This window comes from Populus nigra, chromosome 19 (genome assembly GCF_951802175.1).
Source record: "Populus nigra chromosome 19, ddPopNigr1.1, whole genome shotgun sequence".
Taxonomy (NCBI): Eukaryota; Viridiplantae; Streptophyta; class Magnoliopsida; order Malpighiales; family Salicaceae; genus Populus; species Populus nigra.
Genome location: NC_084870.1, coordinates 3,277,023 through 3,301,270, shown reverse-complemented (window position 1 = coordinate 3,301,270; position 24,248 = coordinate 3,277,023). Strand labels below are relative to the sequence as shown.

General features: G+C 30.4%; 2 protein-coding genes across 3 annotated transcripts; one reads left to right on the top strand and one right to left on the bottom strand.

Annotated features, from left to right (window-relative positions):
* The first annotated feature begins 7,034 nt into the window (after positions 1 to 7,034).
* On the top strand, positions 7,035 to 9,706 carry LOC133680243 (L-ascorbate peroxidase, cytosolic-like). Of its 2 annotated transcripts, none has more exons than XM_062103053.1 (10): positions 7,035 to 7,183; positions 7,280 to 7,416; positions 7,528 to 7,702; positions 7,778 to 7,843; positions 8,533 to 8,581; positions 8,674 to 8,756; positions 8,848 to 8,927; positions 9,064 to 9,166; positions 9,270 to 9,328; positions 9,435 to 9,706. In XM_062103053.1, the coding sequence occupies exons 2-10, from the start codon at positions 7,298 to 7,300 to the stop codon at positions 9,448 to 9,450; spliced, it is 750 nt and encodes a 249-aa protein (XP_061959037.1). In that variant the 5' UTR covers positions 7,035 to 7,183; positions 7,280 to 7,297; the 3' UTR covers positions 9,451 to 9,706. The 2 variants fall into 2 exon arrangements, with proteins under 2 accessions (XP_061959037.1, XP_061959038.1); XM_062103054.1 differs by having other exon boundaries at positions 7,059 to 7,183; positions 7,266 to 7,416.
* A 6,769-nt stretch (positions 9,707 to 16,475) lies between these two features.
* LOC133680242 (tetraspanin-3-like) lies at positions 16,476 to 20,891 on the bottom strand. The gene is made up of 2 exons (XM_062103052.1): positions 20,210 to 20,891; positions 16,476 to 16,981 (listed from the first exon to the last, which is right to left on the bottom strand). The coding sequence occupies exons 1-2, from the start codon at positions 20,720 to 20,722 to the stop codon at positions 16,640 to 16,642; spliced, it is 855 nt and encodes a 284-aa protein (XP_061959036.1). The 5' UTR covers positions 20,723 to 20,891; the 3' UTR covers positions 16,476 to 16,639.
* Between the last annotated feature and the right edge of the window lie 3,357 nt (positions 20,892 to 24,248).

Sequence of the window (24,248 nt, the reverse complement as noted above, 5' to 3'; positions counted from 1 at the left end):
TAAATTAAAATGACTAGCTTATTTAACTTGTATTTTGTTGTGTAATTATTTTCCAAGCATAATGGTGATATATATAAGTACTTAGTTAATATCATTTATTTAATAATAATATTTAAAAGATTAAATATGATTGAAGGAGGAATATTAAATATTTAAACTGTGATTATGTGTATAATTGTTAAGACAATTATTTTTCTTTAATTTAGTTAACATGATTATTCCTTGAATTAATATGTCAAAGAATGTAAAATATTGTTTATTGTGAAATGTTAGAGAAAAATAGATATATTGAATTGTGAAAATGGTTTATTAGGGACCAGTATTGATATTGTCGATAACTTGGGATAGACTAAGTTAGGGAAAACCCTGGAGAAATTTTTTTTAAAAAAAAAATTCATGAATTCAGATAAATTGTTAGAAATTTTAGGGTTATTACACTTGAAGAGGTAAACGAAGGTAATGATCAATCATTTAATCTTAAAACAACTTATTGCCTACTTTTTAGTGCTAGCATTATGATTGCAATATTATTTCTCAGGATTACTTAATCTCTTATTCTAGGTAGCACAATCAATAATAAACAGCGAATCAAAATTTATAAGAATTTTATAAAGTTTTCAAAAAAATTAGAAATTTTCTTCATTCTCAAAACCATGTCAGAATATATATATATATATATATATATATATATAAACAAAAAAACACAATTTTCTATTTACAAATATAGATTTCTATTTCAATTAAAGTGTTAACAAACACCAAGTTTTTTCATTCACACCTTAACAAAATTTTCACGTTTGTGAAGATAGTTTGAGGATTGCGCAATATTAATTTCCCAGCCAACATGAAAGATGCTCTAAAGTTACGTTATCTTTTAATTTCCCAGCCAATATAAAAGAATAACCAAGTGATTTTCAAAGCAAAAATATTTGGCCCAAGTATTCTGTAGGCTGTGTTTTTGTTTTTATAGTCCTTATTGGGCTTCGTAGCGTATGCCTCATATCATTTGTATCATTTTGTTTGTTCTTTCTTTTAAAGAATACTACATTTATGGCATGCATTTCGCCGTGTGATAGGTAAAAAAAATTAATGTAAAACATACAGAAACAATAAATAAATTGAAAAAATAATAATAACAAGAAAAAAGTAAAAATAAAAACATAATTTAAGCCTCTTAAATTATAAAACAACTCAATGTTAAAGAGAAAAACTAAAAAAAAAACCTAGTTAAATTGGGTTATTGTCCCACCAATAACGCCATGCACTGTCCTAGTAAGAAGAAGACGTTGCGAGAATTCCAACAGCACAGTTGAAATAATTTTTTATTTATCAGAAGACGCCGCATGCACTGTTAAAAGACTTCAAATGCCTCCCACACGTTAGCGTGTGTGTTGCATGTGCCAACCATTTTTTATTTTTTAATTATATTTATATTCATTGAAATACTATATTTTCCTTAGTCAACTTGATTATAACTAAAAACCAAGTTGAAAATACAAAAAATCTCCTAGATGCCACTTTTTAATTTTTTTTAAGGATAATTAAGTCATTTTACATACTTTAAAAATGAGAAAATTTCAATGTTTCCTCGTTCAATCTAATAATGATCAATGGACCTTGTGAAAAGATCGTATTACCCCCAATATCTAGTTCAATGATTTTTTATGGGAAGGAAAAATCATCTTTACATTGTTCAAGGCTATGTTTGTTTCCCGGAATTCATTTTCCGGGAAATCACTTTCCAAACTTTCATGTGTTTATTTGTTATTAGGAAAGTTGGTCAACGGAAAACACTTTCCAGTCAAAGAAAAATTTGGCTTGCTTTCCAGAAAAGTGTTTTCCTGTAAAATTTGAGCGGAAAATACTTTCTGAAAGTTGTGAAAAATTTAGAAATGTCATATTATTTGCTGATTATATCAAATTTGATCCTCAAACTTTTGATTGATATATATATTTTGTTTTGAATATTTATTTTTCAATTTTATCTTTTAAAATTTAATTTTTATATTAATTTTCCTTATTTTTATAATTGTTATTTGCTTTTCCCTTATTATTTTTTTATTGAAATTTTTTATCTATCAAATTTGATTCTCATTTTTTTTATTGTTACTTATTTTATTTGAAATAATTTATGAAATGTTAATTATTATTATTTTAATTTCTTCATCTTTCATCTTTTTTATTTTTTAGATTTGATCTCTATTATTTTGATTATTATTTATTTTATTTGAGATCATTTATGAAATTATATATTTTTTTTCAATTTCATTCTCATTCAACCTTTTAATTTATAAGATTTGTTCCTCATTATTTTAATAAACTTGAGAAAAATAAAACATTAATAAGTTATTTTCCAGCTTATTTTTCATGACATAACCAAACACTAGAAAGTGTTTTCCAACTTATTTTCTATTACACTACCAAACATTAGAAAATAATTCACTTTCCCGGAATTCATTTTTCCATAATTCACTTTCCAAAAAGAAACTACTTTCCAGCAAACAAACGGGGCCCAAGTTAACTCTGATCCCTCTCATACTGACCAATGCTTTTCCAAGGTGAATTAGCCTTTGTTAATAGTGTATAACTAGATAGGTGGTATACACTATGTCGCCGACTGAGTTAATTTTTTTCAATGTAAAAAAAAATATCAAGGCAATGTAAACATTTTTAAAAAAAGAAAAAAAATATGAGACTCTAGTTATTGACTCAATTGAGTTTAATAACCTTGGATAATTCAATAACATGAATAAAAAAAATACAATAATGGTAAATAAAGTGAAAAAAAAACTATTAAAAATGGTAAAAAAAACCCATACCCAAACACATCCAAGTTAACACGTTAAATATACGAATTGGTCACGACACCGAGGTTACTCCGCTAAAAGTAAATTGAATAGAATCATTAAGCTCAATTATCAAATTATCCAATGATAAAGGGTGAAGTTAGAAGAAAAAGTATTTTTTTAAAAGCAACATAAAAAAATATTTGAATCAAACTAGGTTAACCAGCTAGTTCTTAATCAAGGGTATAAGATTGGGAAAACCCCTTAGAAAGGAAACCGAGAGATAAAAACACGAGACCATTTCTCAATCAATCAAATGTTAAAAGATAAAATCGAAATAACAAGTAAATTTTTTTAAAAATCAAATGTTCAAGGATCTTATCTAATAACGAATACAAAATTAAATGAGAATGCGATAACATCACAGAAAGTAAAATGAAAATAACTTGAAGCTCAATTTCTAGTAAATAGCTCAATTTCTAGTAAATAAAATATTAAAGGACAGAATTAAAGAAAAAAATATAATATAAAAAAGGTTGAAAGAACTTGAACCTAATCCACCCGACTAACACTCAAAACCTTTAACCTGGTTGTTATACCGTGGTAATCCTTTCAAAAATAAATTGAATAAAACTATGAAACTTAATCTAACAACCTAATATTGAAAAGGGTGAGATAACCTAAGTCATTTTCAAAATCAGTAAAAAATCCAATACAAAGCAAATTGAAAAAATAATAGAGCACAATCTCCAATTAAATGAATATTGAATGATGAAACTAAAAAAACATGAGCTTAAAAAAAAGAAAAAAAAACAAACTCAGGCGAATCTTCAAAATTTAGGTTAATTTTTTAAATCTGTAACTTGTAAAATCCTAGACTTGGATTTAATTAAGAAGCTCAATCCCCAATAAATTTAATGTTCAAAGATGAAACCATAATAGAAATATCAATTCAAAATAACTTGTCTAAGAAAAAAAATAGCAATCAAACATGAAGATCAATTTTGATAGGAAAAAAAATAAGGAGGATGAAATCACAAAAACATCTAATTTTAAAAATTAAATTAAATAAATAGTAATAAAAAAATAATGATCAAATTTGATATAGAAAAAAATTAAATGAGGATGAAATTAATAAAAAAAACAATTTGATAAACTACTTGAAATAAAATAAGCAATAATAAAAATAACATAGACCAGATCTAAAAGGAGAAAACAATTGAAGGGTTGCCTTTAAATATTGAAGTGCCATGCACAAAAATTGAGTAGAAAGAAAAAAAGGAAAAAAAAATTTCATTGGCGTCAAATCGAAAGCCCATTAGCCACACGCACTACCTGATTGTGGAGGGGCTATTATGACGATTCCAATGCTGCTATAAAACAGTGTATTTGGTGACTAAATGACCTCGAATGTGCCACTTGAATGGCATGCAGGGCTGCCCACACGTACGGCTGCCCACACGTAAAAATCAATTTGTCTCCAATAAATTTGGTAACGTCTAATGGACCTTTTGAAAAATACAATTTTACCCCTAACAACAAGCTTTGTTAATTTTTTTAGAAGGATAAAAATTTTATTTCACTCTTCTAATTTATAGTGTTTTGTGTCCTAGGTCACAATGGTTTACAATAACTTACTTTTTTAAAATTTGTTATTAATATGTAGGAGGTAATTTGAACTTTCCATTTCTTTTTTCTAGTTAGGTGGCAACGTTTATGAATCACATCCCAAACATATAAGATATTGTTTTGATTTTTTCTAGATGCTAATAAAATCTCTAAGATTTTATAAATTATAAAGTTATAAGACCGTTAATTACGTATAGAGTAAATGATAATAGATCATGAAGTTTAATATCTAATAAACTAAATATTAAAATATAAAATAAGAGAAACAATTTTTTTTAAAAGCAAAAGCAAAAAAATAATATTTGAAATGAATAGTTTACTGTTAATTTTACTAGCTCCTTTCCATTTCGGTTCCCACTAGATAGATTGTTTGTATGTTGTTGCGAGCTACTTCTGAAAACATGCGTTGCTTTTAATTGTGAGACAATTGAAAGGAAAAAAAAATGTTTTCTAAGCATGTAATCAAGAGCTAGTAGCATTAAAAGGTATATGATTTGGCTTTCAAGCAACAAATAAATAACATGCAAAAACCTTTCTCAAATTGTCTTGGATTTCATATAAGAATCAAATTGTAAAATGTAAAGAGACATCAATTTAACATAAACATTGTTTGAGCAACTCAAAACAAAAGGTGGCATGATGAACAAAAAGAATATGAAGCCCAATTTTTAGGTGAGAAATGAACTCTCAGCAACTCTCAGCAACTGTTAGCAAGTAAAAAGTAACAAATTCTTGTCGTCTCTTTATTATTACAAAGACTTGAGTAACTTAGTTAAATGGGTGCAAAAATATTTTATATATCCTTTTATATGTCTGGATCAAATGTATAAAATGAATATGGTACATATCTCAAATACTCACCTTGGAAGGTAAATTTTTCCTTCAAGAGAAAGCAATGTAAGAGCACCAAAAACCTTTAAACTTTCTTACGCAAACATTGACCAAATAGTTTCCTCCACCAAATTATATATATAGCAAAAGAACTCCTTAATGTAAATCGAAAACAATTATGCGTGCATCTAATTAAACAACTCAATAACCATCGTGTAAAGTGATGAACAAAAATATCAATAATAAACAAAAATGAAATTGAGAAAACCAAGTGAAAAATGAAAATTAAGATATCTAACATCACAACATGGGTAATTTATTTGGTTATGTTTAATGAATTCCTCTATCGAAATAAATTTGTAATAGAAAAACGCATAAATTTTTTAATAGAAACTGACACACACATAAAATTTATTGAATAATAATTATAAAAACAACAATACAAGGTTGCACATAACACATAAAATTTATTGAATAATAATTAAAAAAAAACAATGCAAGGCTATATATACATATGGAAAATCTTATAAAAAAATCAATATTAAAAATAAATAAATTTAATCTATATAAAATTAAGAAAAAATCACAAATGAATCATACATACCTCTCTAAAAATTAAACATATCTAATATCATTTAAAAATAATCACAATCTAATTAAAATATAAACCAAAAATTTATTTGAAAAAATATGCACAAATAATGTGTTATTTAAAAAAAAAAACTAAAAAAAAAAGAATCAGGCCCAACGCCTCCCTTTATTTTTTATTTTTAAGTTTAATGGGGTAGACAACACGTCATTTACCCTAAATAGTTAAAAAAATGACGTGTCACCTGTGTCAACAGATGACACATCATTTGGGAACTCATAATTCGGTTATTGTAGTAGCCAGAAAAACAAGATCCTTTATTTTTTTCACCTAAAATCCCATTTTCAACTCATTTTTTTTACTCAAAATGCCTAGAAAACACCATAGAAACCTTGTTAAATCGATATATGGCCATCAAAAAGCCGCAAACTGCCCCAAAACTCGAAATTCACTTGAAACAAAAATTCTTCCCTAGCTCAGATATGTTGTTTTATGTGTTTTTAAGGTAAAAAAACACCTTAACGTAATCGCTCTCATCAAATAAAATTTTTTAACATTAAAATCAACTATTTTGGTGGTCATAATCTTCCTGAACAACCATTTTTTCTCTCTAAGCTGGAATTCAGCAACTCCCTCCCTCTCCTCCTAATATTTAAAGCTAAAAAAATATATATATAAAGTTAAGTATCAAAATATATTGTCTTAAAATTCAAGAGACTAGTCATTTAATATGTAAAAACTATAGGGAATTAAAACAAATATTTCAATAAAACTTTCAACTCACCTTCATCTTACCGAGGATTTTTACTTTAGACTCTTAGCTTACAATTTAATACTCCTTCCTAAAAAAAAAATATGTAATTGAAGGCTACTTTGGGTTCAAAAGAGCTAAAGATTGTATAAAATAAAAATTTAAGCACCAAAATAAAAGTTATCAAAAGATACACTACTCCGAGCTACATAAATTGTGAGAGAGTACACAATATTTTTTGCTACTGATACTTTTAGTTTTTGTCGTAATTTTACTCGCTCCTTTCCATTTTGGTTTTCATTTTCCAACCCCTGTTCCGCCTCACCTACCCCAGTGGGGAAACCGTAAATGTATTAGTCAACAACTAACCAAGAATCCAATCCCATCCGTCCGTTTTCAAAATCAATAACGGCCCCAAGATGAACTAAATCCAACGGCTGGAGTTAAGCTACTAGAACATTCTCATCTCTCTTGTATCAGGTCCACCCATTTGCATCCGTCTGTATAAAAAAATATCATTATCATTTAGGAAGAGCCTGTGCTTGACTTGTGCCTGCCTCGTGCTAGGGTTTCCATCTGCATCCTCTACTTTCTGCGGTCTGTTTTGGGTTCTATCTTCTTCTTCTTCTTCTTCTCTTCCCGTTTTTATCTAACTGTGTTCGATCTAAAATATATTTAGTTTTTTTGCTGTAGAATTACAAGTGAACAAAAATGACGAAGAACTATCCAACTGTAAGCGAAGAGTACATCAAAGCCGTTGAAAAGGCCAAGAAGAAGCTGAGAAGCTTGATTGCTGAGAAGAGCTGCGCTCCTCTCATGCTTCGTCTAGCGTATATTCCCCCTTCCCCTTCCTCTTTTTATTTTTTTTCCCTCTTTCCATGTAAATGTTTGATTGGATCCGATCTGATCCGATCGGATTGGTTGTTGTGGTTATGATTCAGATGGCACTCAGCTGGAACCTTCGATGTTAAGACAAAAACCGGTGGGCCCTTTGGTACCATGAGGTACTCGGCAGAGCTGGCACATGGCGCTAACAATGGTCTCGACATTGCTGTCAGACTCCTTGAGCCCATCAAGGAGCAGTTTCCCATCCTCTCCTATGCCGATTTCTACCAAGTACTGTCCATTTTATTATCTTTTTTTTAAGAAAAAATTAATTACTGTGTTTTGATTGGTTTCTTTTCGGTGTAGCTTGCTGGTGTTGTTGGTGTTGAAATCACTGGTGGTCCTGAGGTTCCTTTCCACCCTGGGAGAGAGGTCAGTAATTTTCCTTTTCTCTTCCTCTGTTTGTTTTGTTTTGTTTGTTTATTGTTTGATACCCTTCTTTGCTTTTGTATCGCCATTGATTTCTTAGGCAGTCATTGCCACGTTAGGTCTAACCTCAGGCTCTTGTGTTTGCTTTTGAAATTTGCATGGTCATTCTTCAACCTAGTAATTAAAATGGTGGGGAGGGAGCAAGGAGGTGGATTAGTATTTTGGCCTGATGTGTAACAGCGGTGTTTTAACTATTTCATAGCGTTGAACTTTGGATTCATCCATTTTTTATTGATTGTTGTTCTTTAAGCTTGACCTAGAATCTCTATTGAATAAATCTCAAACCTTACCGTTTGGTGATAAAGCTTGCTGCAAATTTTTTAATATTTTCACCTGCTGTCCTGTCATGTCTTGTGCATGTTATGTTTTATGAAGAACGAACAAGCATTGTTCCCCTTGTCTGTGCTAAGAAGATACATGTTCTCTGATAATACAGCGTTATGTTTTGTGAAGAATGAACAAGCATTGTTCCCCTTGTCTATGCTTTGAAGATCTATGTTCTCTGATAATACAGCATCTTCCTATCTGATGTGATGATTATCAAACGGTGTTGTAGTCCCTCACATTTTAGAGTTTTTGGTCTTAGCAATTTGTTCTATCAATTAATTTTCTGCTGCCCTGCTTGATTTCAGGACAAGCCTGAGCCACCTCCAGAAGGCCGTCTGCCTGATGCTACTAAGGGTTTGTTTGCTCCTTGTCAACTTGTCTGCAATAGGAAAATTTGAAATTGTTTTAGCTCCAAGTCATCGACTCGTTGTATAATGCCTTTTCAGGTTCTGATCACTTGAGGGATGTCTTCGGCCACATGGGCCTCAGTGATAAGGATATTGTAGCTCTCTCTGGGGGCCACACCCTGGTCCGTTCCAAGTTTCAAATTGTTTCCTGAAATGATACCTGAGTGCTTGTTGTTTGCCTTTTTTTCACTTATTGGCGCATGAGTATTGCAGGGAAGGTGCCACAAGGAGCGCTCTGGTTTTGAGGGGCCCTGGACTGCTAACCCTCTCATCTTTGATAACTCTTACTTCAAGTGAGTACTGTTGGTTGGTTTCCTTCGGAGCCTTCACTTGTTTTCTGTCATATTTTCAGTGCACGAACATTGAATTTATGCTTGCACTGTTTTATGTTTCATTTTCCTCACATTGTGTGTTTCTAAACTTCGTTAGGGAGCTCTTGAGTGGGGAGAAGGAAGGGCTTCTACAACTGCCATCTGACAAAGCTCTTCTATCTGACCCTATCTTCCGCCCATATGTTGACAAATATGCTGCTGTATGTACCAAAAATACCATCTGTTGTTGTGCTTGAGGCGCTTGAAAAATTGCTGGTTTTCTGCTTCTGCTAATGCTGTGTCCTTTCGTCTTCACTTTTTTAGGATGAAGATGCTTTCTTTGCCGATTATTCCGAAGCTCATCTGAAGCTCTCCGAACTGGGGTAACTACAATTTTCAATCTACGTTTTCAATGGTCACGTTACCTGGAAGAATTACCTGTATTCTTGGACTGCTGCTCATTTGGTATTCTGTGGTATTTTTTGACAGATTTGCTGATGCCTAAGATTCAGATGAATGCACAAGGTGCTTGGCTTCGGCCATGATGTTTTTCGGATCTTGTAGGATTTAGTTTCAGCAGCTGTATTGGTTTGTAATGAAACACTTGGGTTTTGTCTATGTTGGTTGCTCATGATGGGTGGAAGAGATGTCTCGGTTCTGTCGATTTGAACTCATCCTCTCGGAAAATAATATGAAGTTGTGGACTCCCCCCAATTTACTCTCATATAAAAAAAGTAATAAATTGATATTTCTCAGGTGTATTATAGTTTTGATTTGTTCATGTATAAAAATCACGAAAAACCCCACTCTTATATTTTTAATTGAAAAATATTTGAAAACTACGAGTATCATAGCGCCAAATACTGTTTCTTTATTTGGTGTTGTGGTAGTTTTTGTGTTTATTGTTTAGAAAGTATTTATATTGTTTTATAATATTCTTAGTTATAGTTAAAAGAAAGTTACGAAAATTGAGATTGGTTAAAATTATTATGAAATGAATTATAATAAATGAAAAGTAAAGTAAGGTTTGAAATGTATTTGTGTTTAACTATAGAAACAACCCACGGTATAGATTTTTTATAAAATTTAATGTATTTTTATTTGTAAAAAATTAAATTATTTTTATATTTTAAATCATTTTAATGTATTAATTTAAAAAATAATTTTTTAAAATAAAAAAATATTATTTTAATATATTTCAAGTAATTATTATGAGCAAAGGAGCTTTAAACGATACTAGTTATATAACATGCCGTGGGTTATTTTTTTTTCATAAAAAATATAAAAAAAAATTAAAATTTAAAAGTTTAGGGTTTTTCTGTAAAGTTATATCCAAGAATCTTGAGTTTGACTGTAACGCCTGATCTAAAAGTAATATTTATAATATTAATAATAACATTAAACTTGCATGACTTAAGTTTATGTGAACCTGGCTGCAACACCGAACCCAAGAATATTGAATGTGGCTCTGGCTATAAGGTCATGTCATAAAAGTATGATAATTAAATATATTAATTTTAAAAAAAAACAAATAAAAAAAACCAACAGGAAGAAAAAAATAATGAAGAAAAAGAAAAAAAATCTGAATTAATTGGGTTAACCTTTCAAACCAGGTTAACCTGTCAAACCTGGAATTCACGTCATGAAAGTTTGATTACTAAATAGAAAAAAACAATTGACGGATTTACCTAAAATTAACTGGGTTAACCCATCAAACCAAGTTAACTCGTGAAGCCCAGGATACGTGTCATGAAAGTCTGATAATTAAATAGAAAGAAATTTAACATTAACAAACTAAACAAAAAAAAATTAATTAAAAAGAAAAAAAATCCGGGTTAACCTATCAAATCCGGGATCCGTATCATAAAAATTTGATAACTAAATAAAAAAAATTTAATATTAATAAACTAAATCAAAAAAAAAATTTCATTAAAAAAAACAAAAAAAAAACGACAGTTATATAATATAATATAATAATAACAATAATATAATATATTAATAAGTGAAAGACGTGGGGAAGCTACAGTGCTTTCCCCACGCTTTTTAAAGTATTATTTAATTATTATCAAGTAAAAATTGTGTTTTTAATTTTTTTAAAAAATATATTATTTTAATATAAAAAATATATTAAAAAATAATCATGTCTTCTATCATTAATCACTTCAAAGCTTTTAATTTGTCAATAACTTGGTTATGATCTTTTATTTTAATTATATAGAAATCAAAAAATCATAGTTTTTAAACTTAACTGGTAGTTACCCGGTCTAGATCATGGATCAGATAAGTTGACTCGAATTAAACCGGATGAACTAAAAAATAAAGCATCTCAATAAAGTAAGTCTTCTTAGATCTCTTCACTTCCAAGGTTGCCCATTGAAAACCATCCCCAGATCCATAAGCCACAAATGAAGCCAGAAAGAAGAGATGATCCTCTTGATCAAGGTCAGCCCTTGAAATTCCTAAACCTGTACAAGTTCCTTTATTGAATGGAAAAGGTGGAATTTTAATGAAGGATAAACCCATTGTGAGTGGAAATTATTTGGTAAAGAAAGAGAGGGAAGCCAAAACAGTCCTTGGCTCGCCTGGGTTTTCATGTTTTTAATTGTGAGTGGAGATTAGTATACTTGTCAATGCATGAAAACCCAAGCGAGCCAAGGACAAGTTGGGCTGGAGTGTATGCAGCCGGGGTGACTTGGAGACTCACCCCACATGGAATTGCTGATTTTAGCTTTGCAGTCTCTCCTTCTGGCGTAAACACAGTTGTCGCTTCTTATGGAGAGAGGATGGAGCGGTGAAGTAGAGGAACTCAGCCCAGACATCTATTTATTCTTGACTCATGATGGGACTGACTGAGTTAAGATGGTCGAACACGGAGGGTGGCCGAGCTGGGTCGATGAGTCGGTGATAGTTGAGCAAGTTACACCACCTGGTCTTCACGCGTTTACCCCAGCTACTTCTCCAAGTAACAAGAAGTTTATAGCAGTAGCCACGAGAAGATGAAGAGCAAGACAGTTAGAAAAAAAATAAGGCCGGGTTTCGCCTGGTCAAATCCCTGAGTGTTTTTAGTTTAAACCTGGCTCGATTTCAGGTTTGGATTAGCCGGGTCTTGGGTTAACCCGTCAAGCCAGACCAGATTTCAAAATTATAATATGAACATTAAAATGGATATTTTTACAAATATAATTATTTAAGTTTTGTATAAAAAATATAGTTGGCCTTATAAATTCTCCTCTTTAATTAATGTTTTTTTAATTAAAAATACTATAGCTAGCTTAATTTTTTACCCTGTTTTTATTTTCTTGAAAATTTCATTCTATATATTTGATCAGAGTTTTTTAAATAGAACAAAATGACTAAACAACCATAAATATATCAAAAATACCTCACGGATCAATTAATAAAATTTCACGTTTTAGACATGGTTTTTCTCTTCAAGTCCTAATTTTTGAACTCATTCAAATATGCAAGTCCTCAGTCTTGTATAATGAATTAACTTAGATTAATTTGTTTTTTTTTTACTTTTATAAAAAATACAAAATCATCTTGGGTTTGTTACTAGGCTGATCGGGTTGCGAATAATTTTAGATTTTTTACCGTATCACACCGAATCAACTGTTTTTCTATTTTTGTTGAAACCGACTTGGTCTTGGCTAATCAAGTTATAGGTCAATCCATAGGGTCGGTTTTTAAAATAATACTTCAAATATGATTTATCTTTTTTATTAATGATATGAATCCAAATCAAAATTGTGTTTTTAATCCATTTTTCTCTTCTTGTGGAGATTACAGTTTTCTTAGACATGATTTTTCTTTTTTCATGCCACTAAAATCTTTTTTTTTTTAAAAAAATAATTTCTTTTCAAAAACTTGAAAAAAAACCCACCCAATTTGAAGCTTAGAGAGAACCTTGATTTTTAAACTATGTTCAATTATTTTAACCAATCAACATTGCTAATCTCTCATGTTAAAGAGTAAGTGGCTTATGATTTATGTTTTTAATCCATCATTGCTGATGTGGTTTTGATTTGGAAGAAACGAGGGCGTATCAGTGGTAATAGTTGCTATACGAGGAAAAGAAGATTGTGTGGGGTTGGCTGTGAAGGAGGAGACGAGGGCTAATTATACCAAAACAAGATCATGGCTTGTCGTTGAATATTCTATTTGGTATTATGGTTGAATTATTTTTTATTTTTTTTGTTTTAAATTTTTATTTTTTTTATTTTTTTGATATATTGATATCAACATAAATTTTAAAATATAAAAAATATATATTATTTTGATGTATTTTTAAATGAAAAACAATTTCTACCTGATTTTCAAATTAACCCTAATTTTGCATAAACTTGCAAGCTCTGGCTAGTTGGTTTATTTCGTCCATTTGTTAGCAATCACATTCAAAATAAACCAATCTTATAGTCTGTTGGTGTTGGAAGAATTCCAGTCACAAAAGTTGAGTTGCTCATTGCAGTAAAGTCTTGCGCAGCTCATGTGGCTAATGAGTTCTCCTCTCTTCTTGTTCATTTCATGTTTTCAATGCCATAGAATGAAGTAATGGAGAAATTATTGCAATGATGCCATGTAAGTTTGTATAGAGCCGAGCTCGAGTTATGCGAGGAAGGAGTGAAAAAGATAAAATTAAAGATAAAAAAATTTAAAGATTTAAAACATTATATTTTTTTTTGTCTAAAGAGTAAAGCGTGAGTAAGATCAATTATAAAATTTAGGATATTGTAAAATAAGGATATAAAATGTTATGAATTTATAAACTTTCTAATATATGAACTATATTATGTTTTATTGTATTATCTCAAATTTTAAAAATAGATATTTCATATGTATATAGAAAAACTATGCACATCAGGATTATTTCAAAAGCAATATAAATATTTCATTTCCCTCAATAATCTCATTTCTAACAATAAAATATATTTTAATAGCCTGAAAATCAAATTAAATAAAAAAAACTTTTTGAGTTTTGATTTTTTTTATTATTATTAAAGTTGCAAACCACATCCATTAAGCTCCTATCTTCAAGATGAAATCTAAAGACATAAAAATCAAAGTTATATATGATCAAGATTCGGCCATCCGAGAGCTTTTTTTCTCCTTAAAGTTTCTCAACAATTATCTCTTTCATTAAAGAGTTGTGCACTGAAATATAAAATAAATAAATTTTGGTATCTATAAAAAAAAGATTCAAAAACATGAGGGATCAAATGTAAAAAAATTAAAATCAAGGGACAAAAGCATAAATTTACACGCCTCTAGAATGATAAAAATAGGGAAGAGGCTTTTATTTTGTCGATGTCAATTTTAATCTTTGTTATTTTAATTTTATTTTACACAACAATTAATATTCCTCCCATGTAAAATTAACACGCAACGCAACACCGAAACAATCCTTGACATCTTGGGCACGTGCTAACATGGGATATAAGGAGCATGAGAAAAAATCAAAGGTGACGAAAAACACTTTCAAGGACCAAGTTGAAAGAATCTAAAGGTGGATGACCAACTAAACAAAATCAAAATTTGATGAACTAGGAACGATTGTTTTTTTTCTAATTAAAATTTTATTGTAATTCTAAGACAATAACACTAATGGTGTTCTTCCAGTAAATTGTATGTGCTTTAGAATATGACGAGATAACTTGCCCGCACGCTGCTGCGGGTATATAAAATAAATGTACTTAATAGTGTTATAATTGTGAACCAGCGTTAGATACGTAATAGAAATTAAAGATATGATGAAGTAAATATTTCATGACGGAAAAAAAAGTTGTGTTGGTGATCAAAAACTTAGAGACTGAACAAAATAATTTGTAGCAATCTACAGTGTTTTGTGAGGAAAGATACAGTGCTTTCGCCATATGATTTAGCTTTTCAGTTAATAAAAAGCAAAAAAAAATACAAAGCTAAATTCTCTACCAACTTAATATTAAAAAAAAACAACAAAGATAATTTTTGAAGGAAAAAAACCCATGAGAAAAAATGTTGCAGTAATTGACAATGTTTTGTGAGGAAAACTATAGCGTTTTTTCCAATAAAATAAACTAAAAAACTATTTAGAGAAATTTTGTAGCAATCCATAGCGTTTTGTGAGAAAAACTATGACGCTTTCCTCATATGATTTAGCTTTATTGTAATTATAATTCTTAACCAACTCAATATTAAAAAAAAAATCGACAAAGATAATTTTAGAAAAAATCATAAAAAAATCACATGGGAAAACACTGCAACAATTCACAGTGTTTTAAAGAAAAAAATAACAAAGCTAAATTCTTAATCGGCTCAATATTAAAAAAAATCAACATAGATAATTTCAGAAAAAAAAACACCCAAAAAAGGGAAAAAAATCATGTTGGAAACACTGTAGCAATTCACAGTGTTTTGTGATGAAAGCTACAGTGCTTCCCCACATGATTTAGCCTTATTTGTAATGACTTGTAATTGTAATTCAAAAACAACTCAATATTAAAAAAATAAAACTGAAAAAAGATAATTTGAAAAAAATTATAACAAAAAAAACTATGCGGAGAGACACTGTAGCAATCCACAATGTTTTATGAGCAAAACTATAATACTTTCCCCACATGATTAAACTTTATTTAAAAAATAAAATCGATGAAAATAATTTTGGAAAAAAATATTACAAAAAAAAAACACAAAAGAAACTGGAAAAAAACTATGTGAAGAAAAATTGTATCAATCCATAGTGTTTTTTGAGGAAAAACTTGTATTTACTTGTAATTATAATTCTTAACCAGCTTAATATTTTAAAAATAAAATTGACAAAGATAATTTTAGGAAAAAACATAACGAAAACAGAAAAAAACCATGTGGGAAAAAACACTGTAGCAACCAACAGTAATTTTCAAGGAAAGTTAAAGTGCTTTCCTCACATATTATAACTGTAATTTTTAACCAAATCAATATTAAAAAATAAAATTAAAAAAAAGATAATTTCAGAGAAAACAATAAAAAAAACCATGTGAAGAAACACTGTAACAATAAACATTGTTTTTTTAAAAAAAAATTACAAAACTAAATTATCAATCAGCTTCATATTAAAAAAAATCAAAAAATATAATTTTGAAAAATAAAATAGAAAAACTATGTGAAAAAACATCCAGCAATTCACAGTATTTTCAAGAAAAAAATTACAAAACAAAAATTTTAACCAGGTCAATATTTAAAAAGTAAAATTAACAAAAATAATTTTAAAAAAAACAAAAGAAAAAATAAATGAAAAAAAAGAAAAATTAGGAAAATTGAAAAAACAAAAGTAATTTTGAAAAAAAAAATTGAAAAAAAAACAAAAAAAAAGAGAAAAGTGAAAAAAAAAAAAAAAAGAAAAATCATTGTGGATTACTGTTGTAATGCACAGTGAAATGTGTGTGAGGGAAGAGTGATTCCCCCATAACATTTAGAGTATGTTTTAATTTTACTAGTAATTTCAAAAGAAGCGCACACAGCGATCTTACAAATGATGATGAGTAAAAGAGAAAGAAACGCCGCTCTTCCCCTGGCTAGAAGAAACAAGTTTTTATTTAATAATATAGCAAAACCATAATTTTTACATCCCTGATATGATGATAGAAAGGAAATCCAACCAAGCTTCAAGTTTTACATGATAACACCAAAACCATAATTTTTACATGGAAAGGAAATCTAACCAATCGAGCTTCACTTGATTAAAGATGGATTCTGCTAGGCTGAGACTTGGTCATCCTTGCTTCCCCGTAGGGTTCATCGTTATCGATCCGGCGATTATTCCTGAAGGCTGCACAGCCAACCACATAGGCAATCACTAGAATGATTAATATGACGATGTTAATGACCGAGACCTTCCTCCAACTCTTCCTCAGGTTGGCTAGCAAACCAGCTTTGCAAGAATTGCAGGAATAGCACAGTTGCTGTTGATCGTTGTTCCAGGTGTTACAGTCAGTGCTGTAAACAGCCCCTCCAGATGATGACCACAAAGTCTCGTTCACATAAGTGAAGCCGCATTCTGTAGGGGGCTTGCAACAACCAGACTACAGAACAAACCAAAAGCAAATCTGTTATGAATTTATACAATAAATACAAGAGAGAGGAGAATATACCATACACAGTGGGTTGTTTACTATATTTTGAAGATTGTTGAATTTTTCTTTTTTCATGTCTGCAGCGATGGAAAATTGGATGACAGTTCTACAACTTTGCGTCATGCTAAAACCTGACATTGTTGATGATGGCGTGACCCAAGTTCAAATAATGTTTGATTAGCTCATTAATTTGACGCAATGTTGAAAAAAGCATTCCATACATCAAGTATATTTCTATTTTCCTTGAATTTCTTTACTTTACATGTTTATTTTTCTATTTCTAAAGCCCTAAAACTTCATATTCTTCGACCTCCCCCCAAGAATGGAAGCCATTTTGACTTTATGATTCAAAGGATCCAATTGGTGCAGTTCTTTTTTTGTGTGTGTGTTTGTTTAGTTGATTTTTCACTTGTTATATACGGGTTGGTGTTAAGTTTTATTTCTTTGCTTGATCTCGTGGTGGATAGGATTAGATAATGGTGTTTTTAGGACAAAAATTATTAGATTGGGACAAACTCAGCAACTCAATAATAGAGAGCTGATAAGGACATTCTAAAGGTAACCAATAAAAATCTAAGGATAAAATTAAGAAGAAAATGATTAAAAAAAAACTACCTGATTTAACTTCTTGTCTAATCCAGTTTTAAAATTAAATCATGTAGAAGTTGTTATGATGTGACCTAATCAACTTGACCAATTCAAAAGCAATCTAGTTGACCAATTAAAAAAAATCTAAAGAAAAAATTAAAAAATAAAATGATGAAATTGAGAAGAAAAAACCTCTAAACTCATCTATTGTTGTCTAGCTTGGGTTTGATATTACACAGTGCGGGAGTTGCCAAACATGATTGAAAAAATAATAGATGAAATTGAAAGGAAAAAAAAAGACTAATTAAAAAAAAACACTTTTAATATGAACCATGTATTTTAGTATATAGTATATAAACAATGAAGCTGTATTAAGTTTCTCAAATCTTTAATATAAGATAGTAGGGTAATCAGATAAGATTCCAGCTTTCTGCATCCCCTTTCTCAAATCTCTTTCATCTTTTATTCTCTAGCAGTAACTTTTCATATTGAAAAGAGCTGCAACTTGAAGTATGCAAAGAGAAGAGAAGAATATTCATCTAAACAAATTAATAAATAAATACACTAAGATTCTACTCTTGATACCGTACTCAGACTGACAAAAGGCACTATTCTTCCAACAGTGTTTTTTTCTTTTATCAGGCTAATATCTTTGGTTCTTCCTGTAAAATATGCAAGATATGTAGATTGTGAGTATAAAGGATGAATCTTTTTAGGTTTAATGGGATGTGTCGACGATGACTGTTCAGGAGGAGGGGAGGGACGACAAAGGTGAACATGAGATAGTTGGGTAGAGCTGCGATTTCTGTACAGTATTTTGAAGTTCATGATTTCAATTTCTTGAATTAGAATGCTTTCCAAACAAGAGTTCTCAAAATTTTAAAAATTGAGCTTATCCATAATCAAATCCTAGTGCTCCAAACAGGCTTCATAGATGCCTGTTTTAAGTATCAAAGCTATATATATATAAGATAAAAGTTAATTTGAGTAAAATTATATTAATTTATATTCATGCCACATAGAATTGAAAAGAAAACTGTTTGAATAATTTTTTTTACAATAATATAATGCTAAGTGAAAACGTTTTTAGTAATTATTATTTTTAAGAGTTATACATCGCTATTAATTATTAAATTATGAAAGATAATTCAATATATATCCCTAACTTTTATTCAAGATGAGTTAAAAATCATTTACACGGTTACATTTTAATTTATGTCCCAAAATTACTTTAATTATAATTGTCGAAATTTACACACAATTATTTGAAAATCAAACACTTTTATGTTTAATAAACATCCATATTTATTCATTTATAAATATTCTAAACAATCTATTAAAAATAATATAAATCAGCTAAACAATACATGAGCAAAACAAGTGCCAAAAATACTAGTAAATTAATTATATATATATATATATATAAATATAAAATTAATTTAATTATAATTGTTAAAGTACAGCATGCAGATGGGGAAGCGAGAGGGAGAGAAGACGGCAGGCAGGCAGGGAGGGATGAGAGACGAATCTTGTAATGATGGTTTTTCTTACTAAAAATGAAAAGGTCCCATCGCTTCTTTTTTATGTCAATGTATGAATAAAGCTAAGCTACTCAACTTTCTTTCTCTGGACGGTAGAAGGATAAAGCTAACCTCCTTTCTGAGAAAGAAAGGTGGGGCTGCGAACGGCCGACAAACAATTACGTGGCAAATAAGAAACAGCTATAGCCGGTGGCTCTCACAGTCGATGTCCCTACGCACTAGCAATAATTTGGGGGATTTTTTTTCAAAACAAATTAGGCAATTAGTTGAAGATTCCAGCACAATACAATTTTAAAAAATAATTGACTAAATATTATATTTTTAAAAATATTTTTTTGTTTAAAAAATATTAAATTTAGATATTTTTAACGTTTTTTTTATGATTTTAATAAAATATTATTAAAACGTAAGATTAAAATTAAAATATATTATTTTAATAAATTTTCAAATAAAAAAATATTCATAAAAACAACTGTAAACCACAATAAAATACTACTACAAGTCTCGATCAAGAAGCCTTAAATTATCGGGGAGGGAGCGGGAATGGTGGGGGGAAGAGAAATATTATTGTTTATTTACGCGGAATTCAAATCTAGGATCTGAACTCCTTCTTTATTTATCCCGTACGATAGGCTTCCTTAATGCTGCATGCAAATTTTAAATTAATCATTTTTTTTGGAAAACGAGTTAAATAATCCTTCGACTTTCTAAAATTAATTCCTTGATATTAATCAAATTTAATTTACTGTTAAAAAAAATCTTCTATCAATTAACCAGAGAAACTATAATTTGTTTTATAATTTATTATTATTGTTGTATTTGAGATTTTCAAGTTTCAACCATTAATTGATTGGTAGTTGAGGCCACTGAGTCTAAAGATCTTGAGTCGTTCTACTCCGACCCATCTCTAATCGCAAAACAAGTTCAGTATTCTGCTCAAATCGTTAGCTAAAACCCAAAACTTTTCAAGACTTGGAACACGATAAGAAATTATAGATTTGATATTTCTTGAACTCAAGATATTATGGAAAACAAAAAAGGCACATACCTCAATAGAGCTGAGCTTCCTGCTAAAGAACGTATCTGCAGTCTCAGGGACGCCATTTTTAGTTCTCCCCATCTTACCACAAACCTTAGAATCTCGTATACAAGAGCCAATCTTGTGCCAGTAGCTATCACTAGCTACTCGATCCTTCAACCACCCTGAATAGTCCTGCAGATAATAGTCAGAATACGCACGATTCGTGAGTGGGCGGCCCGACCCTTTATCAGTGACAACATAGGCAAAGATGATGAACCCTAAAAGCGCGGCGATGATGAAGAACATAACAAATAGGTAAGCCCACATCAAGAAAGTGTTTCGATAACACGCGCCAGCGAAACCGGCTAAGGAAACGACCATGATTGAGATCCCAATTATTATCAATGGCCACTGTAAGAATTTCAGACAATCTGTGTTGTTGGCTCTGCTGCTTAGCCATATACCACCTCCTAGGATGGGTATTGATAGCAAAAAGGTCAGGAAGTTGAGTACCCCTATCAAGTGATTGCTAGATCTCATGGTTGATCTTTCTCTGTTTCTCTCTCCCTTTCTGCAACAAGCGCGTCGGATCTCTCTCTCTCTGCTCCGTCTCTCTTTCTTTACTGTTAATTTTTGGGATGGCGAGTTACAAGTGAAGAAGAGAAAGGATAGCAACAAAGGCAAAGGTATAACGTCTCTCTGTAGGTGTGATATTTTACGCTCATAAATATCCTCGCGTCCGTACTGGGCTTATGTCAAGTTGGATTCTATTTTTCAAGGTACGGGCCCGAGTTTCTAAGCTCCAACCCGGCCTGTGACGGGTTATGGAGATTTGCTGTGCTTACCAATATGTCGTTTTGCTCCGCGCCTTGGAGTTCTTAAGCATGGCTATAAAATTCAGTTTTACCTTGCACACGCTCTTGAATTTAAAAAAAAAATAAAAATCAACTTGATGGGTACTCATGATCATATCGTAGTTATATATTTTTAAAATATAAAATAATATCATTTTATTTTAAAAAAAGAGAAATAATGTTATTTTAATTAAAAATCAACCAATGTCTAAATTGCAATGCATTAAGATCTTAATGTCTAATATTAAGAGTTAATCCAAGTTAACTCATCCAACATATGACTCGAGCCTTGAAGTAGGTCATGGGTTAGATCAAGTCTAATAATTTTTCTTAGAAGAAAAGTTAATGAAAGGCTAGGAAATCAATTAAAGCAGTAAAAGCTAGTGTTGTGATCGGTGAAAATAGTAACACATCATTCAAATAGAATGAGTGCATGCAGTGAGAGGAAGAGCAAACAATACTGGTGAGGTGCAAATCAAATGACACGTTGATGTGAATATCTTGATCATATGGTCAAGCAATCCCCAGTAAAGAAGATAATAATTTTAAAAGCTAAAAATTAAGTTTGATAGAACTCTAACCTAGAGGTAACTATATACCTAATAACCAAAGGTATAGAAAAAAGACTTAAACCCATAGATAATTTTAAGTATGCGAATGGCACCACGAAGTCAGTTAATCTTCGATAAGTTAGTGTACGATCTTTCTTCCTGCAAAAGAAGGTTGTTTTGCCACAAATAAACAAAAATAAACTCATGTTTATTCTTCAACTAGCTACTCAAATTTGAAGCTAAAAAAAACATATTTCCTTATGTTTTTCCTTTCTACTTTTTTTCAGCTCTAATTTTAAGGGGTATTTATAGGGACTTTTTAGGTTTATTTGGTGGATTCCCTCAAAGATTAATCAAAACTTAACCCTTTGATCAAAGTGAGAGGGTTATGGACAAAAGCTAACAGCTATAAGCTCTTTTACTAAGCTGATTTTGCAATAGTGATTTTGGTTTTAGGGGTACTTGGTGGTTCTGCTAGACTTGGAAGAAAAGGAGTTATTTCTAGTCTTTAGATCTTGAGAAAGAGGTTTTAAAGTCATTGATAAGAACCTTTTAAGAAGCTTTAAGTATGAACACATAAAACAAATAAGTGTCACGGTGAAGGCTAACTAAGTTGACCACTTTTAAACCTTCATCGGAGAAACTCCAATGTAAACATCATCGGAAACCACTTGAAGTTGGTAGAGGAGGTGCATACCTTCCGTTTGGATCCAACCTTCCATTTATAGTGTAAACATCCAATTTCATAACATAGAGTTATAGAGGGGATGCTCTTCTTTCATATGCAAAAAACCTTGTGTCATTTGGAGGTTTAGAACTCTACATCATGCTCTTAGAAAATGGCAACCCAATCATTGTTTTCTGCTGGAAGAAGAAGAAGAAAACCAGTGAATAACGTGTCGTTCATGTCCTTTCATTAAAACCAAATAACACATCATCCTTTTTTTTCTAATCATGATACATGCACCCTTAATTGATTTAAAATCCTTTTAATCCTTACAATTACACCCTTAGAAATTCTGATTTAAATCCTTTTATTTGAATGCCTTTTACAAACGAGTCCTTGATTTTCAATTTGTTCAATTTCAGCCTTAATTGACTACCAAAATTTCAATTCCTTGCAATTTGGCATCTGATTTGGTCAATTTCAGCTTCTATAATCACACGCCTATTTTAGTTTGGTGCTTAGTTTTGAATTTCTTAATTAAGTTTCTAATTTCCCATCAAAATTCAATATTCTTACAAATTTATCCCCTGATTTGTCTAATGTAAACCTCCCAAAAATCAATTAAGTCCCCAGACTTTTATTTCTTCCAATTAACACCCAAATTAACTCCAAAAACTGATTTTCCCTGCAATCAAGTCCTCGATAAAATTAATTCAGTCTTTTAAAATTATCATTAAGTCCTTATATGACCAAATTTGTATTTCCTTACCCCAAATATAAATATTTTCACCAATAATGCCCTTTATCAATCAGAATTGAGTTGTCAATTCTGTTAATCTTATATATTTTGGTCATCTAACTTTTGTACTTGTCATCTTGGTCCTCTACCATCAACTTAGGCAATCTTTAAGGCTTTCTTCTCTTTTTTTTCTTGTATATTTGAATTCTATTTTTTCAATTTTTTAAGGATAAAAAATGGGTAACCACTGATGATTTTCTTTATTGGGTCAAAAATGGATAACAAAAAATGCCTCCTTTTTATAATGTCTACGAAGCAAAATCTCATTAAAGTTTTTTCATAATGAGCTTTTAAAGAAAAAGTCTCTATCTAACTTGTTGGGTGATCCATCCTTTCAAAGACTGTGCTTTATATAGAAAATAGTCTATTTTCACGAGCAACCTACTCATTTTGAAACCCAAAAGTTTTGGTTTATTTTCACTAGTGACTTACTCTTTTTAAATTCCAAAACGAATTTCAGCAAATATCCTGCTTTCCTGAAATTGATCTATTTTTACAGGCAACCCGCTTATTTTGAAATTCAAAAGATTTGGTGTAGTTTCTAAGGCAACTTACCCTTTTAAATTCCAAAGAGAATTCCAGTAAGTGTTCATGCTTTCCTGAAATTAGTATATTTTTCATTAGCGACCTGCTCATTTTGAAATTCAAAAATTTTGGTCTATTTTCACAGGCAACTTACCCTTTTTAAATTCCAAAAATAATTTTAGCAAGCATTCATGCTTCTCTAAAATTGATCTATTTTCACGATTGACCTGTCTATTTTAAAATTTAAAAGTTCTAGTCTATTTTCATGGGCAACGTACCCTTTTTAAATTCTAAAAAGAATTTCAGCAAGCGTTCATGCTTCCCTAAAATTGGTTTATTTTTATAGGCAACCTACCCCCAAAACAAAGTGATGAATAACAAAATTCCATAACAAAATAGTTGATAATGCAATACCCTAATTAGGTCAGCTTCTCCAGCAATCACCTATGTCTTGCCATTGTTTATCAATCTTTATCATGCTCATGATATGATCCAGTACAATATGATAGATGACATCATCCTTCATATCCTCAACTTGCTTCTTGCTCACTAACTTCTGGACTTGATAATTGAAATTATTACAACCACTTATATCTCTTATCTAGATTATACCATCATAACATTTTCAATGTTGCATCCAACTATGCTCCTTTCCCGACAATAAAAGTGG